Here is a 14,841-nt window from a genome sequence, read left to right on the forward strand (position 1 = left end):
GTCGGGTTTGAAGCACAAAACGGCATATTGGAAAAGTTGTTGCACTTCAGTTTGTGGTCAATTATGCGCTGCTTCTGAAACCACAACTATGTTACCATGCCAATGGATTTGTGCAACGTTTGTTAGCATGAAGCTAAGCTGACAAATTCACAAAGCAAAGCTAATGTTTTAAATACACGTGTGATTCTGTTTTTTTTTTTTTTGTTAGTTTGAGAGTAGGTGGCAGTGGCATTAAACAGCATTTTTTTTTAGTTCAATATTTGGCAACGTGCTACTTAGTTTGAGGAGAGTGGAACTGAGTTAACTGCCACCACGAGGCACTTGTAGTTCAAGTTTGCAATTGCATGTCAAAGGGGGAAAAAATAAATAAAAGCAAAGGATGGCTTGTATCTTGAAAATCACATTCCAAGCCATCACTGTACCTTACGTACTTACACACACTCAACCAATTCTGCCTTTAATTTTCTATAATTTCCTTTTATATGCACGAGTCCAAAGTCCAAGTTTTACATCAGTCACTACATGAAGCCGAGCGTGTCCTCCCAACGTCACTCCAATGGAAAGGTATTCACAAGCAATTTTTATTCTCCGACAAAGTGTCATTTCCTCCACTGCCAGCGTTCAGCTGCCAGCGACTGATGATCAACTTTAACAAGACTCATGCACGCTGAAGGAAATATCTTTTGAATGGCCACAGTTGTGATTGATGCACACGTTTGACACCAACATTATCATATAGAAGGATTCTGCATTCAAATAAATCTCCACTGTAGTGACTGATGCTCATGATGTCATCAAGACGCATACACACAGAAGGAAACAGCTTTTGAATTGATGTCCACTCAATTACAACAAACCTATATTTTGCTAACATCTGTAGCACCACCTGCATTCCAGTTGTCTGGCAATAATTTCAAGGCGCTACTAACTCACGTATAACCTTAGAGAGCGAGGAGAGTCAGTCGGCGGGGACATTCCTAACAGATGCCACATCTCGCTTGACTATTTTTAGCGTGCCTGCTCCATGTCACCTTTCAACTGGACTCGCCCAGTGAGTCAACAGCGTTTGTGCTCAGTGAAGCCCAACACTGACGTTGTGGCTATCATACACATTTTGGCCGCCAGGTTCATGTGGAGTGTTTTGCTATTTTGCGTACCCAGACACTCGCCATCAGACGGTGGCGTGACCTCACGGTGCCCCCTTGCCCCAATAAACGCACAGCGCCATGCTAAACGACTAAATCCTGCTATTGGGACTGCTTCCTTATTTTTAAGCTCTAATTCCACTCATTCACTCCCGAGAAAATCTCCAGTAGTAGCAGGTTTGATGTATTTCTGCTGAGATGAATGACAGACAGACCGGCAGAAATGTTGACATATTTATTCAAAGGAATATATATGATGAATTACATTCTTGTTATGCACTAGTAATAATGTGTGAATATGGCCATGATCATTTGGTTCAAGGCCAAAAAAGCTTCTGCACATTTCACGGCAATTAATTTTGATGTGCTAAATTGGATTTGGTGGCAAACAGATTGCAACAGTTGAATGTGTTAATGAATACATGACTTGCTTTTTAATTACGCCCCTTTTTGCTCGTTTGAGGAATCTATAGCAGGCACGTCGTTGGTCAGCAGACATTCAGTACAATAAGTAGAATTGTGTACAAAAGCTAGGATCCTTTGTCAACAGAAATTTACAATCTTTGTAAAATTGGGAAATGACTGATGATGAGTTGAAACTACTTTCTGGACCAACGCCTACAAAAAGTACAAAATTTCACTTAACAAAGAGACATTACTTTTGTAATAGTAAAAGAACAAAATGTGTGGTGATAGAAATACATTGCTTTCTGGAGATAATCCCTAAAAAAATAAAAGAAACACTACAACTGCAAAGCGTCTGTTGACCGGCTATTACGTTTTCTACTACTAAAACAGAAAATGCTTGTTGACCAAGGATATTTACATCTTTTTATTACCGGTATGTCCAATAATTTAAATGAAAATCGTTAGTTATTTCCATCCATCCATTTTCTGAGCCACTTCTCCTCACGAGGGTCGCGAGCATGCTGGAGTCAATCCCAGCTATCATCGGGGGTCGTGCCGGCGGGGTATTCATTTTGAAAATGTTGAGGCTTTATTAAAAAAATTTTTTTTAATTTAAATCTAAACCTCCATATACCCCAATGTAATGTGAATGAACATTTGTCAGATAATTGAAATTTAAAAAATAAAAATCTACTTTTTTTCAACCATTAAATTGTAGGTTTTCCTGGTCTGTCGAGAAATCAAAATCTCTTAATGTCAATGAGCCAAAAATGATGAACATTTCAAATTATTTTACGCTCCCTTATAAATTATGTCCACTTTTTTTTTTTAATTCTGGGAAATCGAAATGAACCATGATGCAACGTTAATCAATCCGTCCTTAGCTCATAAAGCTAGAAACCAAATCATTTGAAAAAAAAAAAAAAAAAAACATTTTTATGCTGGTATCAAACAAACAAAGGAAGAAAAAAACCCTTGGGGGAGTTAATAAAAGTCCAGGTGTCAGTTTGATTGGTGGGCAGGACAAAGAGGGGGGATGCAAACAAGCATCAAACCCCTCTAATCCCTTAATCAGGTGGTTGTGTTGGTAGTGGTGTGGCGGTGGGGGTTGGGGACGGTGCTTGTTTGGCCGGCTTTAAAGAGGGTATAAGGGGGTCAACCAGGGGACGCCTGAGCATCCGTCACAGGATCGCTACCCTTAACAACTAGGGGGGAAAAAAACACGCGCTAAATGTCACAGCTATGAACTTGAACTCCTACGCCTCGCCGACACAAACATGTTTATCGGCGTTACCCGGAGATGGCACGGCACGGGTGGGAGGTATCTGATGGAGAACACCCGTATCCCCTATCCAAAGTCCACTTGTCACCACATAAAATTGGAAAATATGGCCACACTCCCACGCCGATGATACTTTTTCTTGACCTAATGTTCCCTTGCCATAAAAAGAAGTCCACTTACGCCTTCGCCATATTTCAGAATGCAGCGGAACTACTCAAATCCAAAAGTGGTACAATTTGGAAAAACATGCCTCAAATGTCAAATAAAACAATCAGCATTCAAGACAACTGAGTAATAACCGAAAAGACTGGCTCCGCAAACGGTTTAGCTGAGTTTTTGTGTTTTTTGTTTTTTTTACCCCCATGGGGTCTGTGGGAACCATTCACAGGGCAATGTTGGGGTCCAAAAGAAGACATTGCTGGAACGGTAGGTAATACTTTCGACAGGTCTGGGAACATTTTTGTTGGACGAACTACAATTTATCAAGAATTATAAGTTCCTGCAAGTGTATCTAGTAAAGTGCATCTACAAGTATCGATTTTCTGGAATTGCAAATGAACGTTTTAGTTCTAGAGGCTTTCCATTGGTGTTTTTTCGGATATGCGGGGAACTGTTGTATACATTAAGCTCTGTGGTCAAAGACACTTTTATGACTTTTGGGAGGTCCGTGAACATACACATACACATTTTGCTTTGGTTAGTTGTGGAGAGAGTTGCTTCTATTACACCCACAGCTGTTAAAGAGCCATAAAACATCACATTTTCATCCCTTTACTTCAAGTAAAGTGTTTGAATATTTTTAGCGAGCGTGCTGAAAAATTTTGCAAGTCTTCTGAGTATTTCAAAACTAACTGCGACTGTTATGAAGCTTAAAAAAAAAAAAACAGGAAAAGTGCTCCCATTCGGATCCCACTAAATATCCCTCGCATAAAAATGAGTTGAATTAATGCGACGCTATTTCTGGCATTTTTGGCGTCCTTCATTTTGAAGCCACTTGACGCTTTTCTCTGTGGTTTAACCTGTAAACGAGTCAAAGCATTTTCAAGCGTGAAGGTGGCTTGTTATTGATTAAAAATTGAAAAAGAAAGAAAAAAAACTAACTAAATTAATTCTGCTAGTGAACGCTTGAGTGGTGCTTGAGCTAGATAATGCAAATTAAGTCCAATGTGTGAAGCAGCAAAATACATTCAGTTTACTGAACTATTGTTTTTAACTGAAAACAGATTGAAGAGAATGTAATCCCTTCGCATATTACAGTGTTTCCAATTATTTCTGCAGGGAACGCGTCTATTACATAGACTGGTACGCTTCTGTTTTGGTGGAGTTGCATTACCTACATACGGTACTGTATGGCGAGTTTTAAAACCTATCATTTACTGACAATAACATTCAAAAGAGCCATGTTTCTTCCATTTCTACTTTTACAGTACCAACCAGTACGAAGGGTATTTGGAAAACTGTTTTGTTTAAGACACAGGTGACATCACCAACTACTGGCTTGGCATGCATATTTCAGTGGACCATCTATTCACCAGTCACTGAGTTTTCTTTGTTCTGGGGAACCCATCAGCAATTCCCTGGAAAACTCACTTATCTGTGTTTACTGTAATACCACAGGATACTGCTAATATGGCAGTGTTGTTTATGGCAGGCATTTTAGATTTAGTCTTAGTTTGGACGAAAATGCTTTTTAGTTTTCGTCAGATTTAGTCATTCCTATTCGTGATAGTTTTAGTCGATGAAAACTCGAAAAGGTTTTAGTTGACGAAAACTCCAAAAGGTTTTAGTTGACAAAAACCCGAAAAGGTTTTAGTTGACGAAAACTCGAAAAGGTTTTAGTTGGTTTTAGTCGACGGAAAGGCCCCAAAAAGTTTTAGTTTAGTTTTTGTAAATTTATTAGACCAAAACTCCCAAAGGTTTTAGTCCGTTTTAGTTAAAAAAAGGCATACAAGGTTTCCAGCCAATAGCAAACAGATAACGTAACAGTGGAATCAATGCTCATTGCTCCAAGATAAGCAGAGAACCAATACGTTTTATTTGGGAACTGTTGTGGCTTTATTTCATTTAAAGCAACATAAAATCAAAACGCTTTAGCAACATGGACTTGAAGTAGACTTGTAGTACAGTAGCACAAGTACAAACTCTATCAAACATATGACTAGTTTACTTGTACCAGCTTGTGCTTATCAGAGTGAAGTAGCCTTGTGAGTGTCACTGTCGCCATGGTCCATCATAGGAACACGTGTCAGTGTGTGAGCGGAGACGAATGACCGCAGACGAGTTCGTGCGACACCAGTATGTGTGACGGTGGCTGCGCGGCACATGCGCCCTGCGTGCTGTCCCGGTGGTGGGCGTGCCCAAACAAAAGATAGGTTGCACTTCATTGCAATGTTTTGAAAGACAGATTACCTGTACAATAGGAAGGTATGTCATAAATTTTGAGCGTCTGACGAACCACACGCTAACAATTTCCTCCCGTCCCGTCTCGTCAAGGAAAATTTCAAGTAGGTCACGTCATGTTTTCCTCATCAAATAACCTCGTTTAGCTTGTCATCATCTTGTTATGGTCATGGAAAAAAGGGGCGTTAATGAAATATTTTCGTCATCGTTATCGTGCTAAGTAACCATTTTAGCAGAAGAGTAGCTAGCGTTGGCCACCGTGTGATAGCTGGCCATCTTGACAATAATAAATAAATAAATAAATAATCAATCAGCCGGGACCTAGTTTCCACCAATCGGTATGGTTCTGTTTGTTTGAGAACAGGGTCTGCTCTCCGGAAGTATGGCGAACGAAAACTTTGTGGAACTGTCGGTGGCAACGCAACTTAAAAAGTGAGCCTCACTCCCTCCATGCAATGTATTACACATATATTAGGAATAAATTACAACAGACACCCATTATTTCGGGTAAAACTAAGTCAGAAAGCGCCTGAGGTTGTTGTGTTTTTAAGCAATAAACTCTTGACTTCCCAATGTCAACAACAATTCCGTCAAGTGTAGCCCACACACACACGCACGCACTGACGGGTAAATAAAGTCACGGCATTAATAACCGAAAACGCATTGGCACATCTTTGACGCGTCGAAATGAAAACCTGGCTGCAGCGTCGACGTAGGAGTAGACGGAAGGCTAAAGAGAGGGGAAACATTGTCAAACGGTGCCAAAAAAAGAACACCTGGGGGTAGTGCAGGGGAGAGGGGAGAGGGGAGACGGTTCGATTCAAAGTGACAACCTCCTCCCCTACTTGGTACATCCGAGTCTACCCCTGTCCTTGCTCTGTTATTCCGCATCCCTCCCTCCCCCCACAAGCGCATCTCCTTCCTCTACTCTCTCCAACCTGCTCCTCAGACAGGGGGTGAAGAGTTCACGCTGCTTCAAAGGGCTGCAGTGTGGAGACGGTGTGTCATGTGGGAGCCTGCAGACTTCACACACATCTGCGGCAGCTACCATTGATCCTCAGCTAACCAGCTCGCTCCGGCTTGCACCCGACGCCGACAAACGACCATAAACATAAGTCACCAAATAAGGTCGAGGCGACAACAAAGAAAAAAAAAAGCGAAAAGGGAGTCAGCGGTGGTGATAAACAAGGAGACAGCAAGAAGTACGCTAAGGTTGGGAAGCGGAGGGGGATTGGGAGCGGATGGGGGGGTCAGTGAGCGGCCACACACCGAAAGGGGCACGGGGAGGACAGCCGCCCGAAACCAAACGCAGCTTTTACATGACGCCAGATTACGCCATTGTTGTAAATTGACATGGCCGGATGATTACATTGCGTTGCGTGGTGTGGTGTGTGAGTGAGTGTGACTGTTTGAGCTAAGCGTATGCCTTAGATTTTACTAGGGCTATAAGAAAAAAAACGGTTGGAATTGGAAAATTGGTTGTTATTAATCAGGTGTGAGTAGATCTTTAAAATATACTGCATATACCGAGATACGTGTTGAGTCTTTTATTGGAGATGCACACCCCTACTGTGTGTGGGGGTGTGTGTTGAGAGATGTGGATATCAATAAATATATATATTGCACAGTTTTCTGTAATTAATCACGATTAATCATATTTTTCTACTTTATTCAATGAAGCTCGAAACAAGTATTAAGTAAAAGCTTTGAATTTGATGTCAAATCATCAAATAGAAAGTATATTTAAATTCAAAGTCTGTTCTGATAGCTTTCTTTTTCTCCTTGATTACAATTTTTCCATCCATCCATCTATTTGCTGAACCACTTATCCTCACAACTATTGACCAAAATGATCAAAACTAACTCAGTTTTACATGCAGTTTTTTTTTTTTAAATTTGTCCCTTTGCGCAGCTGCGTATTTTAAGTGCAGTTGCAGCATTGCACTGTGGAGACCAGAAGTAACTCCTGAAGAAGAAACAAATCAAGTCGTCTTTGCAGATATGTCAGGCAAAATCCGCCACTACTTTAAAAAGCGACCTCGTGAGGAGAAAAGTAAAGAGTCCGGGTGAAACAGAGAAGAGAAATTGACGTAAAAGGCAGTTAAAATTCAATAATTTGTAATCGTGTCAACATGTAAATTTATGTCAGTTCTGAAAATAGTTAACAAGGGACAAGTGCTTGCAAGGGTCAGAATGCAGCACAGGACGAGACGAGTGAGGTGTTTCCAATGAGGAGCAAAATGAACGGAAATCCAACGTTTTTTGTGATTGAAACATTTTTTATTCTGCTTTCCAGATCTTAAAAACACCAGAGCCAGTGGCTTTGACAAGCAGCGGCTAAATCAATTTACCTGGCTCAGACATACTGAGGAAGGCATGCATCGTTATTCATGCCAAAAGCACTGTGGCCCAACGCAGCAGGCAATTGCTGCCTCCCGAGTGAGACAGCCATCAACCAACTACAGGCTGGACATATTAAAAAGAGATGAGATGACGGCCATTCGCAAAGCAGCAGAAGAGCAGTATATTAAATATGGTAGACCCTAAAAACATTCAACTCATAAAGTTACAAAAGCTAAAATAATGCAGTTTTCTACAAGGATTGCATGATGAGGGTCTACAGAATTAAAAAGAGGAGACTGAAATGGTTTGTGTCTGGTTACAAGATGTGGTGATAAAATGCACTTTCAATTTAAAGTGTATGTACAAAGTCTAAATAAATGAATGTTTTAACATGATTAAAGTCACATTCTTATCGGAACACTCAACTTCAAGTACGTTGCATGCAAAAGAAAGTGGGTGAGTTGAATTTACGAAATGCATGCACTTCACGGCGCGTGGTCAGGATGGTAACACCTCTGCCTCAATTTGACTAAGGAAAAACCTGTGTGTGTGTGTGTGTGTATGTATCTATATGAAAATTTCATTTTTTTTCTTCAGCTGAATGTGCAGGCAGGTCATTTATACTTTAACTGCAAGCTCCTCAGTGGTCAGAGTGGCTTTTAATTTGCCCGCTAACGAGCGCCAGCAAAATACCCTCAAAAGACGGTGGGCCCTGTTCCTAAGCGGCACAACGTGTGATTTCACACCTATGGCAGTGACAGCGAGATGGCGAGTGGGCGTCACGGCTGTTACGCGCATTGATGCCACTCTGTCGGCGCGCCCCAGTGCATCGGTCCCCCATCCCCCCGCCTTACCCCACGAACACCAGGGCCCATCTGCTGGCGTACTTTTAGCCGTTGGCGCCAGGGACTATTTAGCCCAGCGTAATTAGCCCCCAGACACTGACGGCCTGTTTTTTTTTTTTTTTTCTGAAACAGATGTGGGAGGTTGCATGACCGTCCAATATTAGATAAGAAAAGCGAGGAGCGATCAAGTGCAGGGTAAGGAAATATGAGTTTGGGGTGAGGATAGGGGGGCAGTTGACCCAGTTAAAAATGGATGATGCAACTCATGTTACCACACAATGTGCAGTCATGACAACATGGGTTGTGTTCATATCATTTACAATGAAACCCCACAATATTGCAGGAAGAAGGGGCAGAGAAGGTACACTTCTAAGCTCTCGCAATAATTGTTGCTGCAGAGAGAAGATATGTAGTGAGTGAAGTAGAATGGCTTGTTTGTATATATTAACTATAATTCTAGCCAAATGTTATTTGTTTTCATATTTGGCGATTCATTTAACACGTCAAGCATTTAGGGTTGATTTGAAGTGAATTTATTTCAATATTTACATCCTCTGACTGTGAGTCACACCAAAGCGACGTCATCAAGTAGCAGCAGATGACATCGCTCCTTCGTTTAATGGCTCACCTGCTCTTCACATTTAACTCAGACCAAAATGCAATGCTTGGTAAAAAGTGCTTTCCTTTTTTGTTTCATATATGAAAAAAATTGGGTTTATTACTTCTCAACTAGAATTCCAATCCAGTCTAGAAGTTGGCAACTTGGCAAACAAGGCATCCTAGCTTTTTTTAATTTGGGCGTATACATGCATCTTACTTTAGAATTGGGATTGCGTTTATTGTAAATCAAGGTCCGTAAACTGTCCACAAACATTTTGGGGTCTGTTGGTCCCGTTCTTTTGATGTTATTTACAAGGACTTTGAATGGACAATTTATGATGAGGCTCTCCTCCGTCGGCCACCAAGACATGGATGGAAGAGAGGGCAATTATGATAATTATTTTATTGATTTATTGTTGAATCAACAACAAAAAAAAAATTAATCCACCCCTGTATTGTAAAACTGGGCATTATTTTAAATTGACAGTACAGAAAAGGCATAAATACTAATTGATGATGATTTTTTTCTAAAGTAAAAGCACATGCTAATCGGGATCCTTTTAAGGGAGTAGACACAAATCTCAGAATATTTACTATTGGTAGGCTGACATTTTGATAATTTGGGCAATTTTAAATTAAAGAAAAATCTCAAAACAATTAATCTCTTAGTGAGCGACCTTGGTTCAAATCTCATGCGGAACTTCCCTGCAAGGCATGCTTTCCCTCCCACTTCCTATCTGATCTTCAGCTGTCCGGTCCATTAAAGGCAAACAGACCAAAAATAATATTTAAAAAATTATAGAATTGATTGCTCGTTGCAACTTTAGTTCGCAGTAATTTAGAGGACTTTTGTTATTTAATGGTTTTGTTGCACATGTTGCGCATATATACTACTCAATGTACAGTTCTTTTATTTAATGTTTCAGTTTTAGAGTAAACACTGGAATGATGACAACACGGGCTGCATTGATTTCCAGCACACAACTACAGTAAGACACACTGGTATGTTCTGGCTAAAACGATCCCTGATCTCATCCCCCCCCCCCCCCACCGCCCTAAATGTGATTTGCGTATTATGCATCCTTATTGCGTTACGGCTGCTCTGCCGCTGACCTTTCTACAGTGGACATAGAGAGGAGGTGATTGTGCGGACGCCCTTGAACCTCATGACTGTAATCACATGTGACTGTGAACGCGCTGACCTTTCCCTGGCCCCCTTCTCATCCTCACATCTCCTCCTCCCCCCACGCCGGGGTCACTCCAGGGTCCAGACTCTTGTCAAGGCTGTCACTCTCCACAATCCTCTCCATCCACCCTCCCGCAAACGCCCGTTGCCGTGGCAACCACAGGCACTGCGCTCTGAGGACAGAGAGCGAGCGAGCGAGCGAGCATCGGATGAAGGTTTCGCCATCTTTTGCCTAACCTGGGTCACACTAAGCCAGGGAACGGAAAAACAGTGTTAGAAGATAAAAATGACATAAAAGATACACAATAGTTGCACAACTAGAGAGTAGATGTGTCGACACAAATAGCTAAGACAGTTGAACAGCAACATTGCTGCCTCAGAGCCATAATGACATTTATCGGCCTTTGCCTTTCGCACAGTACACGGCAAACCATAACCGAAAGCCTTTTTTACACAGGAACTCGCTGAAATGGGATAGACTTGATCTTACTTCCACGCTATGCTTGCATGCATTTGGTGTAGTAAAACACTGTGCCACAATGTTGAGCTCCACCGGAGCAAGATACGTGATGCATAATCAAGAGCTGGTATAAGAGATCGCCCCTTCAGCGTGCATCTTTTGTTCTTTCATGTGTCATTGCTTGTGAGTATTTTTGCATGTTCCGTTTGTATGTTGCTGCTCATTCTCTACTTTCGTTCAACAAAATGAGATGGTTTTGTTCAACCTTTCGGTGTTTAAATATATTGCACAAAAACAATTCTCGTGTTCTCCACAAAACGTTTCAACTGGGAGTGATAAATAAACAGCTTGAAGGAAGCACATGTAGTGTTGTCATTTAATATACTAGGCAAGTACGTTTTCAATTGATTCCGTCAAATGATAATCACCCATTTCTTGACGGCGAGAGAAGCAGGACGTGCGAAAACATTCATCGAAAAAGTTGTTATGGTCTCAGGGTATCATGGATTTCCACATATTGTGGTGAGTCTGAAATGTATCCGCCACGACAAAGAGGACTTCACTATAATTAGATTACCAGGACAGTGACAATTGCTTTCAACACACCAGGGCAAGAGCAGTTAGTGTCGGGTGTTGAACTATGCAACCTTGTGCATTGCAGGCTCTATCGCAACTCTCTAACGACCTCTAAAAGTGGTCAACAATTCAGTTTTCTGAAGGAGAGAAGCTACAGGAACTCCATCGGGCATTCTCGTTCTGCAAAATATGATGCTGTCATAGAATAAGGAGCTCAGACTCAAAGAGATTCTCCCATTTCCCTGTCAACAATAAAGTGAAAACTATTTGCAGCCCATTGAAATGACAGCAACATTTCTTCATCCACCCAATTCTTACGACGCACTCGCATCAATTCAATCAAAACCAATTCTCAGATTAAAATTTTATAACCCCCCCCATGGGAACAAACTAGTTTTCCTCATACAAAGCTACAATGCAGTCAAAGGAAACAGCAAATCCACAGCAGTGGAATACGAAGAAGGTTGTCTGCTTGCAACAGCTTATTACTGAGTTCATTATAAACATGCCACCCAGAACGTTCGTATTTAATTTAGACATTTTCCAAATATCAACTCAATGCTGAACTTAGCCTCGTTGGCACACGGTTGACATTTTTAAATTGCCTGAGAGTCACTCGGCAGCAGTGGACAAACAACACACTCCAACTAGACCTGGCATTCACAGCTCATTTTGAACTAAAACAGGCAGCGGCGGAATGATATGGCAATGACGCACCAGTGTTCAGAGGCAAAATCACTTTTGCGCCATCACCATATACCATACCTCATTCTATAATTGTTGGTCTTACATAAAAAAAAAAAAAAAAAAAAACAGCAGAAGAAATTAAAGCACTTTGCAACAACGTTTTTTGGGGTTGGTGGCAAAACAGGCACACAGACACACACTCAAGAGAGAGAGAGAGAGAGTGAGACATACATATATACATATATATATGTGAGAGGTTTGCATGTTCTCCCCGTGCCTGCGTGGGTTTCCTCCGGGTACTCCGGTTTCCTCCCACATTCCAAAAACATGCATGGCAGGCCGATTGAACACTCTAAATTGCCCCTAGGTATGAGTGTGAGCGCGGATGGTTGTTCATCTTTGTGTGCCCTGCAATTGGCTGGCAACCAGCTCAGGGTGTCCCCTGCCTACTGCCTGAAGATAGCTGGGATAGGCTCCAGCACCCCCCGCGACCCTAGTGAGGAGAAGCGGTATTGAAAATGTACGTGTATATATATATATATATAGAGAGAGAGAGAGAGAGAGAGAGAGAGAGAGAGAGAGAGAGAGAGAGAGAGAGAGAGAGAGAGAGAGAGAGAGAGAGAGAGAGAGAGAGAGAGAGAGAGAGAGAGAGAGAGAGAGAGAGAGAGAGAGAGAGAGAGATAGCTAGATAGATAATATTGTATCGGACAATATAGGTATCGGACTTTACTCTAGGAATCAGATCGGATCGGAATTGAAAAAGGTTGTATCGGGACACCCTTAGTAACAACAGCCATAACGGACATGTGTCACTCAAAATGAAATCAGAATTGAACGCTTGGATCTGCAGCGTACATTCAGATGACAGATACCTTACGCATTTGGTTAATCATACCACAGAGGAAAACCATATACACTGTACAGCTTTCAAACTGTTTTAGCCCGGCGGAGTAGAGCTATCCAGCTAGCCCGCATAACACCACAGTAAAAATATCAATATCAGTGCGTGACCTGGAAGCGTCTCCAAGAATTCTCTCAGTAAATGCAACCGTTTAAGAGATACCTCCACCAGGGAGGTCATGTTGTTGTTTGAGCCGATTTACACAGAGACTACTGCCTGTAGGTTAGCGTGTGGGTCAAGGAGGATTTTAATCGTTTCACAGGGCTCAGCGCTGGATTTTTTTTTTATTATTACACTTGAAGGTATGCAAGTTACAGACTGCACTTCTTGTAGTCTTTCGTAAACAACCCGAATTATCATGCAAGTTTTATGACTATCCTTCATTCATATAGTATTTCTACAAAAAAACAAAGGCTTTTACACATTTTAATAGTATTGTAAAATATAAATACAAATCTTAAAAGATAACAGATTGAGCCAGTCAGGATGGCCGTTTACCAGTGTGTGCGTCGGCTCCATGCGAGTGTTTTCATTTTGGATTCGCGTGTTTGACCGTTTAAACCATTCAATAAATCTCTGAAAGAGAATCAGCAACTTTTTTTTCTGCCTTGACTTGAGCGGCAGCTGATCTGATCTGGCTCACAGTAACCCAATGTGCCTTTTACTTGCAAGGTGACAAGATTTGACAAAAACAAGTGAATTTTCTTTTTAAGTGGGGAAAAAATGCCTTTTTGGGGAACATTTTTATGTTATATCACCTATAGTCACAAATTCCCATCAAATGAGAGTAAAACAGTCTAACTTGATTATATCTCAACATATCGCCGCCCCTCTTTTGTTTTTTCTGCTACTTAGAGAAACCCTTCTTGGATTGGCTGACAAGCTGCGTGGACCAAAATGCAGAGGAGTTATCCTAGTTGACGCGCTAATATTACGGTGATGGCTCTAAAACCTCATTTGAACAGCGCAAATGAAACATTATTGGTGAGAAGAGCAGTGCGCAGTAGGGCGGGTCTTGTACTTGAGTATTAATTTTTTTTTCCTGAATTAATTTGCTATGGAAGATTTTCAAGGTATTTGAAGTTTGTTTTAAGAAAGGTCCACGAAGATGGCAGCCACTTGTGATGCAACTTCTTGCGCTGAAAGTCCACATATTCTTGCGCCGCAAAGGAAAGTGTTACATTGCGTGCTGTTTGTACCTTGAGACCATGTTTATTGGGACCATTGAAGACCTAGGACCCCCCTCTACTGTATTTTGACTAGTTCTTTGCCAGGGATAAACATAAATCCGTCTTAATTAATTTGCTAGCAAAATGCAGAGATGGCAAAATTTGAAGAGAGTGTCTTGTCATCTGGATTTTTCCTGAACATATTTAACTGTATAATGGCAGACCATAGAAGTAACAGTCGAGGGCAAATCTTGCTAATAATTTTTAAGTGTCATCTTGGATACCATATCCAGGACCATTGTGTGAATCTGAACGGACATATACACATACCTGAAAGCTTGATCAGCAACTCGGAGGCCACTTTCATGTTGATGTCTTGGCTCAGTAAGCTGTTCGCAGCCGGGGGGCTCCCTTCTCTCACTTTGAGGGACCCCGAGCGTTCGGAAGCTGCTGCCGCCGATCCCGTTATCCCGTCTTGGCAGAATGTCCCGGGGAAGCTCGGTAGGATTTGACACTGGGAGGCCGGTCTAGGACTCAAGGCTTCCTCTGTTTTGGGTTCTTCTTTCACGTGGAAGGGCGACTTCAATGCCTCCCTTTGGTTGGCCGCTGTGGAGAGTAAAAAGAAGCATTTGTGTTTATACACCGGCAATCTGAACTGCATACACCTTGAAATATTAGGCAAGCATTACTAAAGGCTAAATTTGAGCGTACAATTTGATTTGAGGATTCCAAGTTTCAGACCCCCTGAATAGTTAAACCAAGCTTGATAACTTTGTCATTTTTTTGCACTACTGGTAACAGTCCACATTTTTCCACTTTTGTACTACGTCACTCTTCCG

At 41.5% G+C, this 14,841-nt stretch overlaps 1 protein-coding gene across 3 annotated transcripts in view; it reads right to left on the minus strand.

Moving 5' to 3' along the window:
• Window positions 1-14,841, minus strand: part of znf827 (zinc finger protein 827) — an 85,362-nt gene that overhangs the window by 18,382 nt on the left and 52,139 nt on the right. For all 3 annotated transcript variants that reach the window (XM_088302438.1, XM_088302439.1, XM_088302440.1), the window contains exon 5: window positions 14,333-14,608. In XM_088302438.1, coding sequence (XP_088158564.1) covers window positions 14,333-14,608 — 276 coding nt within the window. The remainder of the gene's footprint in view (window positions 1-14,332; window positions 14,609-14,841) is intronic.

Source organism: Idiotropiscis lumnitzeri, chromosome 8, assembly GCF_059441095.1.
Source record: "Idiotropiscis lumnitzeri isolate Australia: NSW breed Sydney's pygmy pipehorse chromosome 8, RoL_Ilum_1.0, whole genome shotgun sequence".
In the NCBI taxonomy this organism is placed as follows: domain Eukaryota; kingdom Metazoa; phylum Chordata; class Actinopteri; order Syngnathiformes; family Syngnathidae; genus Idiotropiscis; species Idiotropiscis lumnitzeri.